Source organism: Mustela erminea, chromosome 6 (genome assembly GCF_009829155.1).
Source record: "Mustela erminea isolate mMusErm1 chromosome 6, mMusErm1.Pri, whole genome shotgun sequence".
NCBI lineage: Eukaryota > Metazoa > Chordata > Mammalia > Carnivora > Mustelidae > Mustela > Mustela erminea.
In genome coordinates this window covers 50253631-50271625 of record NC_045619.1, presented here as the reverse complement: position 1 = coordinate 50271625, position 17995 = coordinate 50253631, and the positions used below count along the sequence as shown (strand labels likewise).

The 17995-nt window shown below is 41.8% G+C and overlaps 1 protein-coding gene across 8 annotated transcripts in view; it reads right to left on the bottom strand.

The window, feature by feature from the left end:
• The window catches only part of GRIP1 (glutamate receptor interacting protein 1), a 678373-nt gene that overhangs the window by 56718 nt on the left and 603660 nt on the right, over window positions 1-17995 (bottom strand). For all 8 annotated transcript variants that reach the window (XM_032347119.1, XM_032347122.1, XM_032347116.1 and 5 more), the window contains one exon: window positions 8388-8468. In XM_032347119.1, coding sequence (XP_032203010.1) covers window positions 8388-8468 — 81 coding nt within the window. The remainder of the gene's footprint in view (window positions 1-8387; window positions 8469-17995) is intronic.

The window sequence follows — 17995 nt, the reverse complement described above, 5'->3', positions numbered from 1 at the left end:
TGTTTACTGTTATTATTATCCAGCAACACTGGACACTTCCAACTCCCCCTTTGGATGGAGCCTCCAGTTTCCCATTTGCCACTGTCCTTCATGGATGGATCTCATTCACTGACTTGCCTCACCTCTGAGGGCTTCTGAATTTGTGACCCTTTGAGAATACACTAGAGCTTAATGGTTCAAATTTGATTGAAGTTCTCCACAGAATCATTTGTTTAATACATATTTATTGATACTAACTATAAGTTAGGCAGCTCTGCTTTGAGCACCAGCCATGAAACCCCATAGAAGTTGCATAAAATGGTGGGAGTGGAGGGTGGGGCAGGGATGGTTAAATCTTATGAAGTTATTAGCCATGAAACTCTCTCTTCTCCAAAGTGAGTATAGCTGGGAAGGCCATATAAACCATCATATGGCTGGAAGGTTACCCTAAATGGGTCAAGTGTGTGGCCTAGCAAAGAAGGGTAGCACATGGTTACTGAGCTCTGAAAAAGACAAAATAGTTTCACAACCTCTTGAAATTTCAAAATATACCGGTGAAATGTATGGAACTGAAAGGCTGACAAAGGAGAAAGAACAAGACACAAATCCCATGTTATAGGATACATGTTAAATTTAACATACTGCCTTTTTCTTAGTCATAGTTCATAAAATAATTTTAATTCAAACTCTTCTAACTCTGTTAGTTGTTTTTGTCTTACTAGATCTACATTTTGAGTCATCTACAAGTTTTTTTTTTTTTCTAAACGCATCACTTTCATGTCTTTTAAGGCTATTTTGCTGTCTAAGAAGATGATGTCACTAGAAATTGTATCCTAAATCGTAAGTACCCATTCGTATACATCATAATGACTGATTTTTTCATGCTGCTCATAGGTGGACATTCTTGATCCTCACAAGAAAACTACTATATTTTTTTAAATTTATTTTTATTCATTTATATCAAAATTACACATGCATACAACTTGAAGAGTCCAATTTCTCCAAGACCAGCCCTTCATTTCTTACTTCTCCAGATGCTACTGCTATATTGCTAAATAACATACAACTATTATATTTAATTATTTTTCAGGGCTAATTATTTACCTTCTGTTATGAAAGATGCTATTCCAGCACTATATTCACATACATGCCTTGTCCTGTGGGCTCCCCACATTCTTCCATCAGAGTTTTTTATAAGATCGATATTTGGTATTTTCCTCTGTATGACTACATAAACAGTATTCACAGATAAGTCATGTAGCATACCATGACTACTTGCCTTTTCATAGGGTATGTTTTCCCTTTAGTTGTCACTTGCCTTGGTGTCTCTGGATAGTTTTCTTGTATTTATCAAGAATTCAACTCCTCAGATCCCAAGCTATATAAATTTTCTCTTAGTATGATAAATCATATCAGGGTTTCTAGCAGAGGTTTACAACTTGTCTGGACTGTTTACTTTCTAGGGTTGCTCCATAGATCTTGGAAACTTCCTTCTCACAGATCCTGGAAGATGTTCTCTTGACTTCTGTTACGCTAAAACAAGGAGGCCATTAGACTAAGGTGGCTGTAAAGCCGCGATGGCCTATAGAAGCAACCTAAAATCTAAGCCTGTCAATGCCTCAAAGTTACAAGTTCAAAATGCTAAGGAAAACCAATCACAAACAGCCAACTAGGCTTTAAGTTACAGATGATCAATAATTTCCTTTCTCTGTGTCTGTACTTTGTCTACCTGTCTTCTCCCAGGCTCTTGTGGATAGAGCCCTCCTATTTCCTTCCACTTTGGCACTGCCTGATTTGAATCTATTTTTACTTAAATAAATCCTTTACATTTTTAATATGCCTCAGTTCATCTCTTAACCCCTCTCTCTTACATCCTTGGAGCCCTCACACTTTTCTCTCCTCTTTCATTCTGTAATGGTTATTATTTGGATATTGTATCCTTTGGACTCAGCCTGCATACTTCTTTTCTTTTTTTTTTTTTTTTTTTTAAGAATTTATTTATTTATTTGACAGAGAGAGATCACAAGTAGGCAGAGAGGCAGGCAGAGAGAGAAAGGAGGAAGCAGGCTCCCCGCTGAGCAGAGCCCGATGCGGGACTCGATCCCAGGACCCTGGGATCATGACCCGAGCCGAAGGCAGTGGCTTAACCCACTGAGCCACCCAGGCGCCACTGCATACTTCTTTTCTATCCTGGATTCCTTATTTGCGGTTTTCTTCTAATTTCTGGCACTTTCTCTCACCTTTATTTTCCAATATTTTAATTTCTGCCATGTTCTTAAGTTCCAAGAGGTCTTTGTCCACCCTGGTATGTTATGTTATATTATGTTATGTTATGTTATTTATTTATTTATTTTGGGCATGTTATTTTAGACTAGTATTCATTTCTTGCTTCCAAGCACACAATCTCTTAGGTTAGTACTAACGTTAATGAAACCTCGTTCTTTTTTAAAGTTTTCTTCTTCCTGAATGTGCTGCTTCTGCTTTTCTTCTTTGTTTCTGGTGACAGACTTGCATATCAGATTCTTCCCTCAGGTGTCTGCTTTTTCTTAGCTGTCTGTTCACATGAAAGAGGCAGCCCTACAAAGCTGTTAGAAAGCTTGGTGCATCTGAGAGGGGTCTGTGGACTCTAATCTTCCCTGGACAGTTCAGGCCAGGCTGTTTCTTTGGGTCAGATGGCTCTGATTCTTCCTCTTGGCTTGGAGGGTATTAAGCCGGCTACCTTGCTTCTCTGAGTTTACGGAGGAGAAGACTAGCGGTCTCAACATTCAGTATGTACACTTTTTTTTTTTTTTAAAGGTTTTATTTATTTGACAGACAGAGAGGGAATACAAACTGGGGGAGAGGGACAGGGAGAAGCAAACTGGGGCTTCCTGCACAGCAGGCAGCCAGATGAGGAGGCTCAATCCCAGGATTCGGGGATCATGACCTGAGCCAGGCAGACTCTTAAGAACTGAGCTACCTAGGCGGCCCTGCTCATCTGTTTTTGGAGAGCAGTATAGCTGCCCTCCGCTGTGCTCTCCCAGGCCACAGTCCCCCCATTTCCTGTTTTCCAGAGAATGAAACTCCATTCTTCTGTGGAGGGGAGATGTGCCTGGATGTGCTGGCTGGCAGAAGGCATCTAAGGGACTAATTCATGTTTTCACGGACTTTCAACCATTCCTCATGTCTCAGCTCTCCCATCACTTTCAATTCCGGAAGGTCCTCATTCCACCAGTTCCTGATGCTGCTGGGACTTTCGGATGCAAATCCGGTTCCCTGTCAGCTTTCCCTTCTGCTTCTTTAAATTCATCTTTCTCCATCTTCTCTGCTACTTCCAAATTTGGTTGCAGCTATCTATATTCCTTTTCTTCTTCTTCTTATGGGTTTGTGCCTTTTGAAAAATCTTACACTATTGTTTTAAAATGCTCTGGGGTGGGAGCAGGGCTAAACGCCAGGGTTCAAGCTATCATCTTTTGAACCTGAAGTTTAAAATCATTAGTCCAGGGACTCCTGGGTGGCTCAGTCGGTAAACCGCTGCGAGTCATGATCCCAGCGTCCTGGGATTGAGTCCTGCCTCAGGCTCCATGCTCAGTGGGGAGCTGCTTCTCTTTCTGCCTCTGCTTGCCACTCTGCCTGCTTGTGCTCTCTCTCTCTGACAAATAAATAAATTCTTAAAAAAAAAATCATTAGTTCTCTTTCACTATCAGAAACTGATTATTAAAGTGAACATGGATTCTTTGCTTCTCAAATAATTGTTGAAAAGGTGGAAAGTGATATTCTCTATCTTTTGCTTTAAAAACTTTGCATTAGAAGACAGGTAAAATCTTCTGGATTTTGTAGTAATTAAACTTGAATCAACAAAGTATTCCAAGAACATTCGATAATATCTAGCCATTCATGGATCTTACTCTACTAGTCAGGGTACTTTGATCAAAGGGCTGATAAAGTGTCCAAACTATACTGGACACACACACACACACACACACACACACACGCGCGCGCACAGTCATTCAGTTTTGCTTTACTTGTAACCGTATATATGATACTTGGCAAGTAAAACAAGTTATTTGATTTGAAATGGAGCAGTGAGTAGAATTTTTATTGCAAAGTTGGCAAAAAACTTGAGCCATTCTCTTATAAATACGCTTAAGACTTAAGGGAAAAAATGACAGATTTATAGTGCTTGTCATAAAGGCTGCTTTATGATTTTATACAAAAAAAAAAAAAAAAAAAGGCAAGCCTTTGTTCCTGAAAACAATTCGGTCAAAACTAAAAAGGAAAGCCAACAAATTAACTCCACTCATAAAATGCTGTCTTTTGCTTTTCTGATAAAGGATGTGGGAAAGGTCATCAATCATGTAGAGGCAGTGATGAGCACTGGCGGGACAGCAAAACCCACGTTAGGTCAGACAGAATGGGTTTAAAACCCATGCAACCTTTATGAGCTCTGGGGCCTGGGCAGGTTACAGAGCCCAGCCTTTCTTTTCTATAAAATGGGTATAGATGCCACAGGGCCGCTCTAAGGAGTAAGTGGGAAACACACAAACTGCTTATGGTCATGCCTGCCACAAAGTAGATAAAAATCCTTGTAGTAAAACAGCAAAAAGAAAATATTAGTATCAAAAAGATTTTACTGACAACTGCGCATGACAGAGTTAAGGGGCGTGGTCTGCAGTGAGGGTGGGTGGGGGGCGCTACACGGCTGGGCATGCGCTCTGGTTTCCCACTGGCTGTTCCCACTGGCTGAGGTCTTAGAGCTTCAGGACGCTGTTTCCAGCACGAGGCCGTTTCACTTTATTTGCTAGAATAGATTGCTCCACATTATAGCAATAACATCAATAAAAGTCATGGCTGATGCTAATGTGCTATGAATGTCTCATCAGGAACTTCAGAAAATTAGTCTAAAACTGCTCACCACATCCCAAATCAGAGAGACTCATTTCTCAGTCAATTAGGTATGAAGAGTGAGTGAGGCTTCCGCCGAGCGTGCGAGACTCTGGCAGAACGTTTCCTGGGATGAAGGCTGCGTCTTACTACTCAGGTTCTCACAGGGTGAAGGAGACAGAAGAGGGCTTTGCACAGGGAGTGAGACAGATCAGTTAGACCCTTGCAGGCCTCAGTTTTGCTAACAGTACCTGGGTGCTGGAGAAGAGGGTCCCTTGCTTTCCTCCCTTAGTGCTAGAGTTGCAGTTGGCGTGAAATTTTGTGGGGGTAGAGCTTGGATTAAGCTATTTCAGGAAGCTCTATATGTAAAATAAATAGCAGTCATCATAATAATGAACACGTGGTTAGGGCTCATAACTGGTCTAGGCACTTTACATATACTAACTCATATAATCTTCTCAATAATGCTACGAAGAAGGGAACAAGCGCACTGTTTTATAGACAAGGAAGTGGGAAGCTCAAGAGGGTCGAGGAGTGGAGATGTGTGTGCTCTGGGGCCTTGCTTTTTTTTTTTTTTTTTTTAAGATTTTATTTATTTATTTGACGGAGAGGCAAAGAGAGGCACGCAGAGAGAGAGAAGCAGACTCCCCTGTTGAGCAGAGAGCTGGAAGCAGGGCTCCATCCCAGGACCCTGGGATCATGACCTGAGCCAAAGGCAGCCGCTTAATGGACTGAGCCTCCCAGGCGCCTCTGAGGTCTTGCTCTTAATCATTTTCCAAGTTAGTGCTTCTATAGTTCACCCAAGGGCCTTTGCATAAACATCTGTATTCATCATCACCTTCAAAGGCTCATTTTCTAGAATGCACAGTGGTTAGCAGAAGATTGTCAGCAGAAGATTATTTTTGATAGACTCCTTATTCATTCATTCCACAAAGACAGGAATTAAATAAGCACCCTGTATATGCCAGGAACCACTCTAGGCCTCAGGAGTTCATTTCATAACAATATAATTGGATTCTGGCCTTTTTTTTTTTTTTTAAAGTAAATTCTGTTTTCTCAATTGGGAAAATATTAGTATTTTCCACGAGGAGACACAAATTCAGCATGGTGATGGTTAAGTTGTATAAAGGGAGCTGTAGGTCTGGATGGGCTGACAGACGAATTTGACAAGCTTATGTATCATTCCTCCATCCAGGAACAGCAGAACACTTCCAGCTTCCATGAATAGCTTTAGTTTATGCTGGTTGAAAGTCAGGCCATTCTTGTGAGGGTTTGGGGGAACTTTCTATTGTTGGCATTAAATGTCATACTTAGTTCACACACAAAACCACTATAAAGCATAATTTTAGATGATTGTTCATATGAATAAAATATGTTGTGGTTCTGTATACATGAATACACTTCAAACAAATGGAACATCTAAATATTGACATCACAGGATCAGTTTTTAAATGGGGACTCTCCTTAATAGTTGTATTTTTAGGTATGTCAATTTTTTCTTTAATTGAAGTTAGTGGACACACAATGTTACATTGGTGTCAGGTGTAAAACATAGCAATTCGACAAGTCTACATGCTAGGCTAGGCTCACCAGCATGTAGCTCTCACCTGTCACCATGCAATGCTCTTACAATACCACTGACTCCATTCTCTGTGCTGTCCCTTTTATTCCTGTGATTCCTGTGACTTATTCATTCCATAACTAAAGCTGTACCTCCCTCTCCCCTTTGTCCATTTTGTCCATCTCCCTACCCTCCTCCCCTTACATATATCAATTTTTAAGAATAAATCTATTTTTTAAAAAAAGATTATTTTCCCAATTAAAATTTGGAAGGAAAATGATTATGTGGCAATAGGCTTTCCAGCTGTGGGTGCCTCCAGCGGACTCACTAGCAGTAAGTATCTCTAAGGACAGGGAGTGTGTTTTCAAAACTTAGCATAGGTTCTAGGCATCCTAGGCACTCAGAACACATTTATTTCATGCAAGCGAAGGGAAGAAAGAATAGAGTGGAAGGCAGGGCACCTGAACGCAGCCGGACGGTTATACACTCCTCGGAGGGAGACTGCTTTCGCAGCCAGTACTGACGGAATCAATCAATGGAGTGGAATAAATAGAATAAATGAAAGCAGTCTTAAAGTAACATGGGGTTTCGGGAGCCACACTGAGTCCCAAATATTTTTAGAATAGTACGTTCTGATGAGCTCCCCCTTTATTTCAGTAACCACCGCTGTTGACAGAATAATGGCATACTTTCTTTGTTCCAGAATGAACAAACTGAGAGGCTCAGTGATCCGATTAAAGGCACAAATGACTTCAGTAGTACCTAGAATAGGTCTGGAGTCTCCAAAACCCCATCTCATCTTTCTGCTTAGCGGAGAAGACATGGAGACACATCAGTCCTCCTCTTCTCTCAGGAGGCCTGAGAGAACCTCCTGGGTTCAGGAGGTGGGTGCGAGCATTCTCTCGTGCATGTGGCTTCTTGCTCTTTACATTTATTCTGTATTGTAGTTCCACTATTTTCAGGGCTGCACTAGATCTGTCTGATGTATTGGTTAGACCCAAAATTTCATTTTCAGTGTTACACTGATATTGTCAAAGTTGAAGTGGATGGCCCCCATTTCATACCAGCCCAGCTGAGAACTATTTTTGCCTTGACCCCTAACATAAGTGGGATCCAATAGTGTGTAATGAGGCACTTCACGTGAGCTCATCGTTCTTTCTTGAAGGAACCACTCCTTGGTCACAAACACTGCTTCTTTGGTGTTTACGCATTAATCATTTGCTTCATTTTGTTGGGGGCATTTGTGGACAAACCCAGTTTATGGATAGTAAAAGCATAAAAAACTTCAATTCACATTCTATAAATGTTTCTCAAAGCCGTTTTACCAAAACAGTTATAAATCTAGAGCTCGAGGAAAGGAGGGAATTCAACACATTTATATGTTCTGCTTTTCTTTTTGGTTTGGTTACCCAGACGTCTTGGACCATGCAGGAATTCCAAAAGTTACTAAATAAAGAGACATTATTTTTAGTCTTGCAAAATAGCTTTTAAATGCATAGTGGACAGACAGGAGCATTGTCTTGAAATAAACGTGATTTTTGTTAGTTAAACGGATGATTGTGAAAACTTAACCCATAATATACTAAAATGTAGAGAACGTATATGCACTTCTACACACATCTAATCATTCACGGTGAGGGTGAGACACATTTATTGAGTCCTCATTACCTGCCTTGGACTAGACTAGGTATAAACAATATGTTCTTTTATTTCACACTTCAAATAATCCTTTATCTTGTAGATAGCCTTATTTCCATTTTACAGATGAAGAAACCTAAGATTGGAGGGAATTTAAGTCACTTGCCCTATTCACACAGCTAGTTAAGAGAGGGAGGGGGAGAGAGGCTCCGCCCATGTGTAATGTGAATTAGAAACTTGGCAATGACACTTCAGAAACTTCTGTCAATTTCTAAGTCATTCAACAACATATTTTCTAATGTCTTTTTAAAAACTCTACATTTTAAAGGGAGTCACATTTACTTACAACTTATGGTTATTCCAAGTTCCACACTGTGCTTCTTAGGGAGCTTCACATGAAATGTCCCACTACTTGGGATGACAGACTCTGGAATTATAAAACAGAGAAGAGAGGATGTTTGTAGGCGACCAGGAAGCATGGAGCACCAGTCAATGAAACTGTGTCAGGAATTCTTGTATCATGAACATCTGGAGTTAAAGTTGAAGGAACTAAAGGAAGGCAAATGCCTGTAAAATCCTGGTAAGTAATGCTTCTGGTGAAGAAAAGATATCCTGCCCCAAGGCAGCTGTGTTTTTTTCATGGCAACACCTGAGCTCAGTATTAGTGAGGTGTCATTTGGGCAACCTTTGGGCCAAATTCACCTGGAATGCAAGTTACAGAAACAGATTCCATACATACATGTCTGCATTCATTCATTTGCCAGAGGGAGAGCACAAGCAGGGGGAGCTGCAGGCAGACGGAGAAGCGGGCTCTCTGTCTCCCGAGCAGGGAGCCCAATGTGGGGCTCAATCCCAGGACCCTGGGATCACAACCTGAGCTGAAGGCAGACAGCTAACCCACTGAGCCACCCAGGTGTCCCACAAATACAGATTCCTGAATCATCCAGATCTACAGGATCAGAATTTCTGAAGATAAAACCTAGAAATGAGCATTTTAAGTATGTTCTCCAGATGATTCTTAGGCACACCAACATTTAAGAGCCACAGGTCTGGTTATCTTCTTTTTTCCTCTTCAGCCATGTTTCCCCAGAGTTAACCTATTCTGCAATACTTTGTCTTCAACTGTTGTTTGAAGGTAGCTGGGGAAATAGGTTTGATGTTGTTAGGTCCGTGATCAAAGGAGCAAGACTGATACAAAGGGAAGGTCAAGCAAAGCTTTATCTCGCGCCAAGGATCAAGAATCAAACCAACCGTTCGGGGCCACCTCTTACAGAGAGAGCGAGCGACCCCCAGCCTCACAAACTAACTTTTATAAAGCAAAGGCCATGTGGTTGAGCCCGGCCACACACAGGGGGCCAATGAGATCGTAACACACAGACAAAGCTGCGCAGTCATGCTAGGCCACACACGGGTGGCCAACTGAATTACAATTCACCCCATAGAAGCTATTTGAACTAGTCTATCACCTTGGTCAGAATTGGTGCCCAGAAGTTGGGGCCCACACTCCTTGGTAGCTAGGAAGACAGTATGTGCGCCCCCACTGATTGGATGTCTCCACCTGGCCCGACTCATCCCTGCATTCTGGCTCTGTTATCTCCACCTGACCTGACCCACCCTTGTATTTGGGCTCTGTTATCAGGGACTGGTCGACCACATTTTACTGGTTTCCTGGACTTGCTTTTAGGGAAGTTCCCCTGGTGGGAGGCAGGGTCAGTTTAAGTTTTACTGCATAAACAACAAAATCACTGTTTAATGATATGAATTGCTCTGGCTACGTAAGCCCTTACAATGTGATGGTTGTTGATTTGGGGGGTTAGGGAGGTACCTTAATTTGTACTGTAAATAGTGAAAACAAGAGTGTAGAAACAAGAGGTAGAAACAAGAGTGATGCTCAAAGTATTTCTCAACCTTTCAGACCGGATGCTGCCTTCGCCCCAACTGCCCTCTAATTTCTGGATCCTGGGAGCTCCAGGAGGTTCCAGGGAGGAGCAAGAGGGCAGGGGGCACTGGAACAGGGTGAAGGTGGGCTCAGACACTGGCCAAGCACTTCTGGGGTAACAACTAACATTGCTGCAATAGAAAGAGAACCAGCGTGCCCTGGTTGAAACGTGAGGGTGGATGGAGCTAAGTTGATTTTACTAGGGCTTGACCAGTATTTGAGAAAAGAAAGAACTGCTACAAATTCTTAAGTATACTCTTCTTCAAATTCCTTTAACAGTCTGGGAAACCTTCAATTAGAGATAAGGTTAAAAAGAAAATATATTCTAAAGAGATAACATCTATTCACACTAAGCTGCTAATGACTGTAATCCTTTCTGGAAGGTTTTGGAAAGGGGTGGAAGGAGCAGACAGGGGAGGCCTGTGGGATGGGGAGCTCAACTATTTTTACTGCTTTATTGTGCTCAATGCTAGCTCCCCAGTCTACACAGCAGGGATTGACTACAACTATGGGGCCCCTGGTTCAATTTGCAAATCCCATATTTAACACATTTCCTGTCACTGCAAAGTATGGGGGAAAAGTTGGGTCAGCCTCATGGAAACAGAGCTGGAGTACTCCCTTCTTCTGCCTTAACTTGCTCTTCCAGGCCTTTTATTCTTTCCCGGGCGAAACGCAGGCAGTAAATCTTACAAGACCAGAATCTCATCTTCCAATTTTGCCACAGGCTATTAAGACTTCCAAGATTTGCCATAGGCTGTTAAACTGGAAAACACAATAAAAATTTGATTTCTCTGGGCCCTCCAGGCTTCTAGAATACCACCTGTAAAAAAAAAAAAAGAAAGGGGAGGGGTCCCCAGGCTGTCCCTCACAGTCCCGGCTGCTGTGCCCAGTAAAAGCAAATCTACCCTCTTGGGCCTGTTCTTTCCTTCCAGGGCTTTGCCCACTTCCCAAGAAAGCCAGGGGAGTTGCTGCTTCCCCCAGCCCCTCGCACTTGTCTTTCTTTTACTTTTAAAGTTTTTATTTAAGTTCCAGTTAGTTAACATACAGCATAATGTTAGTTTCAGGCGGACAATTTAGTGAGTCAACACCTGGTACTCACGACGAGTGCCCCCCACCGCCCCAATCCCCTTCACCTACTTCCCTCACCCCCCCCACCCGCCTCCCCTCTGGTAACCATCAGTTTGTTCCCTACAGTGAAGAGGCTGTTTCCTAGTTTTTCTCTCTCTCTCTCTCTTTCCCACTTTCTTCATTTGTTTTGTTTCTTAAATTCCACACATGAGTGAAATCATATGGTATTTGTCTCTGACTGACTGAATTTCGCTTAGCACCTCCCACTCTTCCTAACTCTTCTGTGAGTGTCACAGACCGTAAGTAGATGTTTTTGGCTTTGCTGTTGTCCTCAGCTAACACTCTGATATACTGGAGAGGAGCCATATAGATTTGTTTGTTTATTCATTAATAATTTGTACCCTTAGGCACCTGGGTGGCTCAGTCGGTTAAGCACCTGCTTTCAGCTCAGGTCATGATCCCAGAGTCCTGGGACTGAGTCCCACACAGGGCTTCTTGCTCAGTGGGGAGCCTGTTCTCCCTCTGCCCCTTCCCCTGTGCCCCGCTCCCCACTTGTGCTCTCCTCCTCTCTCTCTCTCACAAAAATAAGTAAATAAAATCTTAAAAAAAAAAAAAAATTTGTACCCTTCCATTTCCCAATAGGACTTGAGATAGACAAAATTATTTCCCCTAACAGATGTCAAAAAGACTGGCTAGTTGGCTAGTTTTCTACATTGGTGTAGAAAAAGAAATGAGGTAAGTAACAACATGTAGGTGTGCTTGATTTCCTCATCTTGGAGGCTGCAGGTATCATAAATACTTACTTCCAAAATATTCCTCAAATCTGGGTCTTCCCTCCATCTCACCCCTAAGTCCTCTACATGCCTCCTTCTGGTAATGGAAGGCTAATTGCCCCCTTCTTCCCACCCCTAAATTAACAGTTTACAAATGTGGAATTAGCATGCAGACCGGGGGACAGAGAGGGCATTTGAAATGGCCCCATTTTGCCCATCTGCACCAACAGCTGCTCCGGGGAGAGAAGGGAAAAACAATGAGAGGAGGAGCATGCTGAGGTCTTGGAGAGTGCCTGGACTTGGCCTTGAAAGCCCTCCTGTCTGGTTCTAGGCCTTCCTGCAGGCTATCCTGTCCTCCTGGGCTGTGAAACTCCTGTGTGCTTCCAGTAAATGCCCCCTCTCTGTCTCATTTAGCTCGGGGCCTGTCTGTTGCTTGCAACTGAACCATCTCTGATGAACACATTGGTCTAGCAGAGGCAACGGGATAGGAGCTAAAAGCAGACCGCCTCCACGGAAGTGTTCATGGGAGTGTCAGGAATTTGATTACCCAGATAAAGCACACAAGTGGCCCATAAGTAAATGCATAAGAAGCTTTAGAGGCACAAACAGCTTCGCTCGTTATGGAACTCATTTCATGTATGTTTGTTTTAGTGTTATGTGCTTTTTACCAAAATCCTCCGTGAAAGGGGAGGGGAGAATATGCATGCTTGTATGTATGTATACTTGTATTCCTGTAGGTGTGTAACAGCTTGTTCATGACGCTATACAAATAAGATCTTGCAACCCTAAGGGCCAGGAATCATTGATCTAGAAGAGTTACCATAGCAACATTTTGCTTTTATACATTTTTAATGCAGGGAACCTTGACCAAGATTAACATTGTTAATGACACTGGAGGAGATGTTATCACTTCCCGGAAAACAGTAATGAATCATGTTTGACTACATAAGATTTGAAATATTCATAGTGATGAACAAATATCAACAAATGAATCTCTTTGATCAGCTGTGGCTTCATTTTAATCTTTAAATACCAACATGATTTATTTTATATTTGGTAATTTTTTTTGCCTACACAGTTATTTGGTGGGTAAAGCAAAGGCATATGTAATTTGGTGTTTCTTAACGAAATACTAGTAAAGAGGCAAAAAAGATGTTTGGAGAAACAATAGGTTTAGAGTAAGTAAATAGAATGTTTACTTTATTAGACTCCCATGTGATTATTTTGTGCTTCCCTCATTTTGCTTTATCTTTGTTAATACTATAATTAAAAACACATTTGGGTAAACAAAGGCGCCCTTCTTTCCAATTGGCCTGCTTTTTCTGCCTGAAGCATTCGTTGTTGGCACAGTAAGATAATCACTGCATCATAATTCATTAACCTGGACATTCTTGTGAGATTCGAAAAATTAAGAGATTTTAAAGGGGGACGGTAAATGTAAATGCTTAATCCCTCCCCCAACTCAGAGGAAAACACTGGGGGCTCTAGTAATAATGACAAACATCATTTGACAGCATTTTCACTGGAACTTCTTTCCAAAACTAAGCTGCATCTTTTCCAACAAAATAACTTCAAAATGAAAGCAGAATCTTCAAGTATTTATGATTTTTTAGACCTGTATTTAAAAGACAGTATTGAAAAAAGGCAACATGTAAATTGTGCATATATTATGAGTATAGCTTTATAAAATTATATGTACGGTAAAGGAAATATTAATATATATTATTACATATTATTATATTAGACATATATAAATATATATGGTAAATATGTATGGTAAAGAAATATAAAAAAATTAAACTTTTGTTTTTTAGAGTGATGAGGCTATGAATCATTCCAGCTTTAAAAAGAATTCCGTAAATGTCATCACAGTGTTGTTTGTACAGTAGTACCCATTTAAAGAGAGATTTAGGCAAGAGTGTACTCGCAGTCAAGCTTTTTAAACATTCTCTATATCACTTAAAATAGTTATAAAATAGAAGTGGCTAATCTCTGAGATGAGTAGCTTGGGAATAAATATCTGGGTAAAATATACTTTTGAGGAAGAATTTTAGAAATAGGTGGCCCACGCCTGTACAATGAGGAGTGAATCCAGAAAGATAGGGCAGCCTTGAAATTGCTCATGCCCAGATATTTCCTACCAATGTTCCAAGTTCTCAAATGGCTAAAAAAAACCCTCTTTCTGATTCCAGCAGTTTCCAACAGATGCCAGTAGACTGGTAATGACTAGCTAGAGTGTTTTTTTGGAGATTCTGATGTTGTGTCTGGGCTCAGCAGGAGGATACTGAAATCAATTAGTGAGATCAGCCATGAACAAGGGAAGAGAGGATGATAGCATGGGAGCAGGTTGTTTTCTGGCCCTAGTCTGTATCATTTCCATCCATTTGAAATGGACTGAATTATGGAACAACCAGGGCAGGGGAGAAGACCTTAAGTCCCTTTTTTCCTGTCTCTTATTCAGGCAAGTTTGGTACTGAATAAAGTGAGTTTACTAGACATAGTTTCTATTTCTTAGGAGCCTAAACCAAGGATATTAAAGTATTTAATCAACAAATATTAAAGTATACATGTATATTAAGAATGGGTTAAACAATGAATAAATATTGAGGATATACATAAAACAAAAATGCATTTATAGCATGAGTAAATACTTAGAGACTGCTTATGGAAGAGGTCAGATCGTGCTGGCCATTCATAATGGGAGTGTTTCAAGTAAATGCTACCCAACCTCCTACAGTGGGCGGGATAGCCACCTCCCCTTGACAAACAATGACAGTAGAGCATAGGTTCAGAAACCCTGCTCTTTCATGCTGGAAACTCTGACATCTCTTTGAAGAGGCAGTGTAACATGATATGAAAAAGACAGGTGCAAGTCAACAGATCTGGGATCTACTATTCACTTGGTTGTATGACCTTTAGTTTCCCCACCCAAACTTCAATTTCCCCATTTATAAATAAATGAAGGTATTGGATCGGAAGAGTCACTTCACCACTAATGTTGTGTGCTTGTAGAGAGGACATTCTGGGGCTTGCGGACAGCCTCCTTTGAAAACCATATCCTCACCACCATCTGACTGATTCTTACAGGGTCCATCTACCAGATTCCTGCTTGGCTGTGATGAACCAAATCTAAGAATTAGAAATTTGAACTGGCTGGTCTTGGCAAAGATGGGGCAATCAAGTATACTCAAAAGTCAGAAAGAACTTGTGCAGAGACAAACAGAGCAGATATGCAGAAATATGCAGCACGGAGAAACCAGGAACCCCAGAGAAATAGTGGGTATGGGACGAGTTCTGGATGCAAACTGAAATTCCTGGTTCCAGTCCCTCAGGAGAGGTAACTGTACTTCATTCATTCATTCACCTCCTCTTGGCTGAGAGTCTCCTGCATTCCAAGTGCTATTCTAGGGCCTGGGATACATTCATGAACAGAAGGCACAAAGTCCCTGACAGCATAGATTTTTTTCTGCTGGAGAAGACAAGACAATAAATAAATCCACAATGTAACATCAGAGCATGAGAAAGGCTAAGAAGAACCATAAATCTGAGAAAGGGGACAAAGTGATAGATGGTGAGGGAATGATTCTCTGAACAAGTGATATTTGAGCAAAGACCTGAGGGAAGTGAGCAGACCACCTGAACATGGTGGGGAAGAGCTACAGGTGGGGGAAACTGCAGAGATCCTTTGATAGGATTGCATCTGCCGTGTCAAGAGCAGCTAGCTCATATTCCTTTCCTCATTCCAAGTCACAACCTCCTTGTGGGAGATTCCACGGTATGCAAGGTCTTTCCGTTACACTGCATTTCCAATTCTCAGACCTCTGGTTGACTAATATTCACCTCCACGCTATATCAGTTCAGCAGCCTGCTACCCTGAGCCTTTCTTGACCTCTGAAATCCTAAGCTCTAATATGCCACTTTGACTCGGTCTCCTGCCATTGGCTCCCTTCTCAACTTTCTCTTGGTAAGCCCATTTCTCTTCCAGAATACTCCTAGATTCTTCAGTCCTCCCTTTCTTCCCAGTCTATCATGTGGCTCCATTATTGACTTCCCCTCTGCAACCTGTGTTCAGTGGTTAGAGCATGGCCTTTGGAGCCAGAATGCCTGGGTGAAAATCCCAGCCCTACCAGTGACTATGTGGGCCTCAGTTTTCATAGTAATCATAGTAACCTCAGTAATCATAGTAACCTCCACTGCTGTTATAAGTGAGCTAATACACAGTGCTTAGAGGAGTGACATGTTATAGAGCAAGCATTTGATAAATATTATCGTGATTTCTGAGGTTGTCACCATATTTATTCATGTGCTCTTCCTGGAACAATTTGACCCACTGTGACTTTAGTTTTCTTCCTATTGTACCTTCTTCAGAAATCTCCATCTCTGGCTCAGTCTAACTGCCCACCACCTCTACTGGTATTCCTCAGTAGCTAAGGTCACCTGACCAAGAACTACTTGACCATACAGGTTGACAGGGCTATCCACTTGGAGCTTCTGGACTCTGCCTGGTCTACTGCGCAGCTTGAAAATTCCTTTACAGGAGTCTGGCTAGCTTTCTCACTCATTTCCCCATTAGGTATTCTAAACTATCACTCTCTTCAACTCCCCAAGATGCTGATCTTTTTACCTTCCATTGACAGTTCTTACATAAAACCCTAAACACAGATAAAAATGTACTTATATTTTCATATCCTTCTCTTTAAACTCACAAGAGGCAGCTGCCAACCCTCTGTCTTAGGCCTACCTATGTTCTAGATAACTTCTCCTCTCATCCCTTTAGGGGATGAGACCCATAAGGGGACCCATACTCATCAGTTATCTTTTTTCGCCTTCATTTACTTTAGGCCGCAAACATGTTCAGATCTCTCCAGTATCAACAAAACAAAATACCTCCCCTCCGGACCCTGAAGCCCCCTCTATTGTTTATCCCATCTTTTTTCATCCACAGCTACACTTCCTAACATTGCCACATGTTCCCTAGGGCAAAACTGATTTTGACTGAGAACCACTGGGTGGAGGATAAGGCGGTATAAAGGAGTGTCCAGTATGTAATGAAATGCTGGAGCAGTTCTAAAAAGAGAAGTCCACAGTGGCCTCCATCTTTTTTTATCCATTCACTGCATTTGTCTGGCCATACTCTGTTCTAAAACCCAGCTCCTTGGCAGAAAGCAAGCATAGCTTGTCTGTAGTTCTCTACCCTTTCCAAACCCCTCAGTTTATTAGTCTGACTTGGGCACCTCAGTTCCCTGAAACTACTCTGCAATGTGCTTTTTCCTAATTGCCACATACAGTGGCCCTTCCTGCCTTATACAACTTGAATTCTCTGAAACACCTTTATGCTCTTGACCATGACCTTGAAATTCTTGCTTTGGCTTCCAAAATGCTACCTTTTCTGGTTCTCCTTCCACTTCTCAGACTGCATCTTTGTTATCTCCTTTGCTAGCATCCTTCCCCTTTCAATTTTAGTTTAATTTCTCAGGCAGAATCCCCTCCTTCCTGTCACTCGTTCCTTAGTGCTGGCCCGTATTCCAAAGACTTTATCAATCACTGACAGGTGGTCCCCCCTCAGGGCTGCTCTCTGGCCCAGACCCCCCCTCCCATCCTAGGCTACAGGAGGGATTGTTGGAGGTCCCCTGGGCCGATCCTTTTACATTCCAGTGGCAACACACACTCAATAAGTCTGTTCTTATCTTGCAACAGTTCTTGCTCTTGTCTAATTGATTCTGAGCACTTGGAGGATATTAATCCTTTATATTTTCCCTTTAAATGATCTGAAGGTAACACAGTGCCTAGCATTTAGAGACTGGTGCTCGACAATTGCTTTTGAATTCAGGAAAGGATCTGCTTGTACTTTCCCCCCTAGAATTAGCAGTGGATTTACCAATTCAGGTCTAAAACAGAATTTGTTGTCATCCTCAAATTTCCATTCTTCAAGTCTTCCTCTCCTTAAAGTCATCACTATTTACTCAGTTACTGACCCTTCCACCTCAGGAGTCATCCATGATCTTCCCTTTCTCTCATCTTCCATATTCATTCCATAAGCGAGGTCTGTGAGCCCTGCTTCAAGCCATGTCACTCTTTGTCACTATCTCTAGCTCCACCACCTTGTCCAAGCTGCCATCATTGTTTACCTGTCCCACCCCTGCAACTTCCTAACTAGGTTTCCTGCTTCTGTTA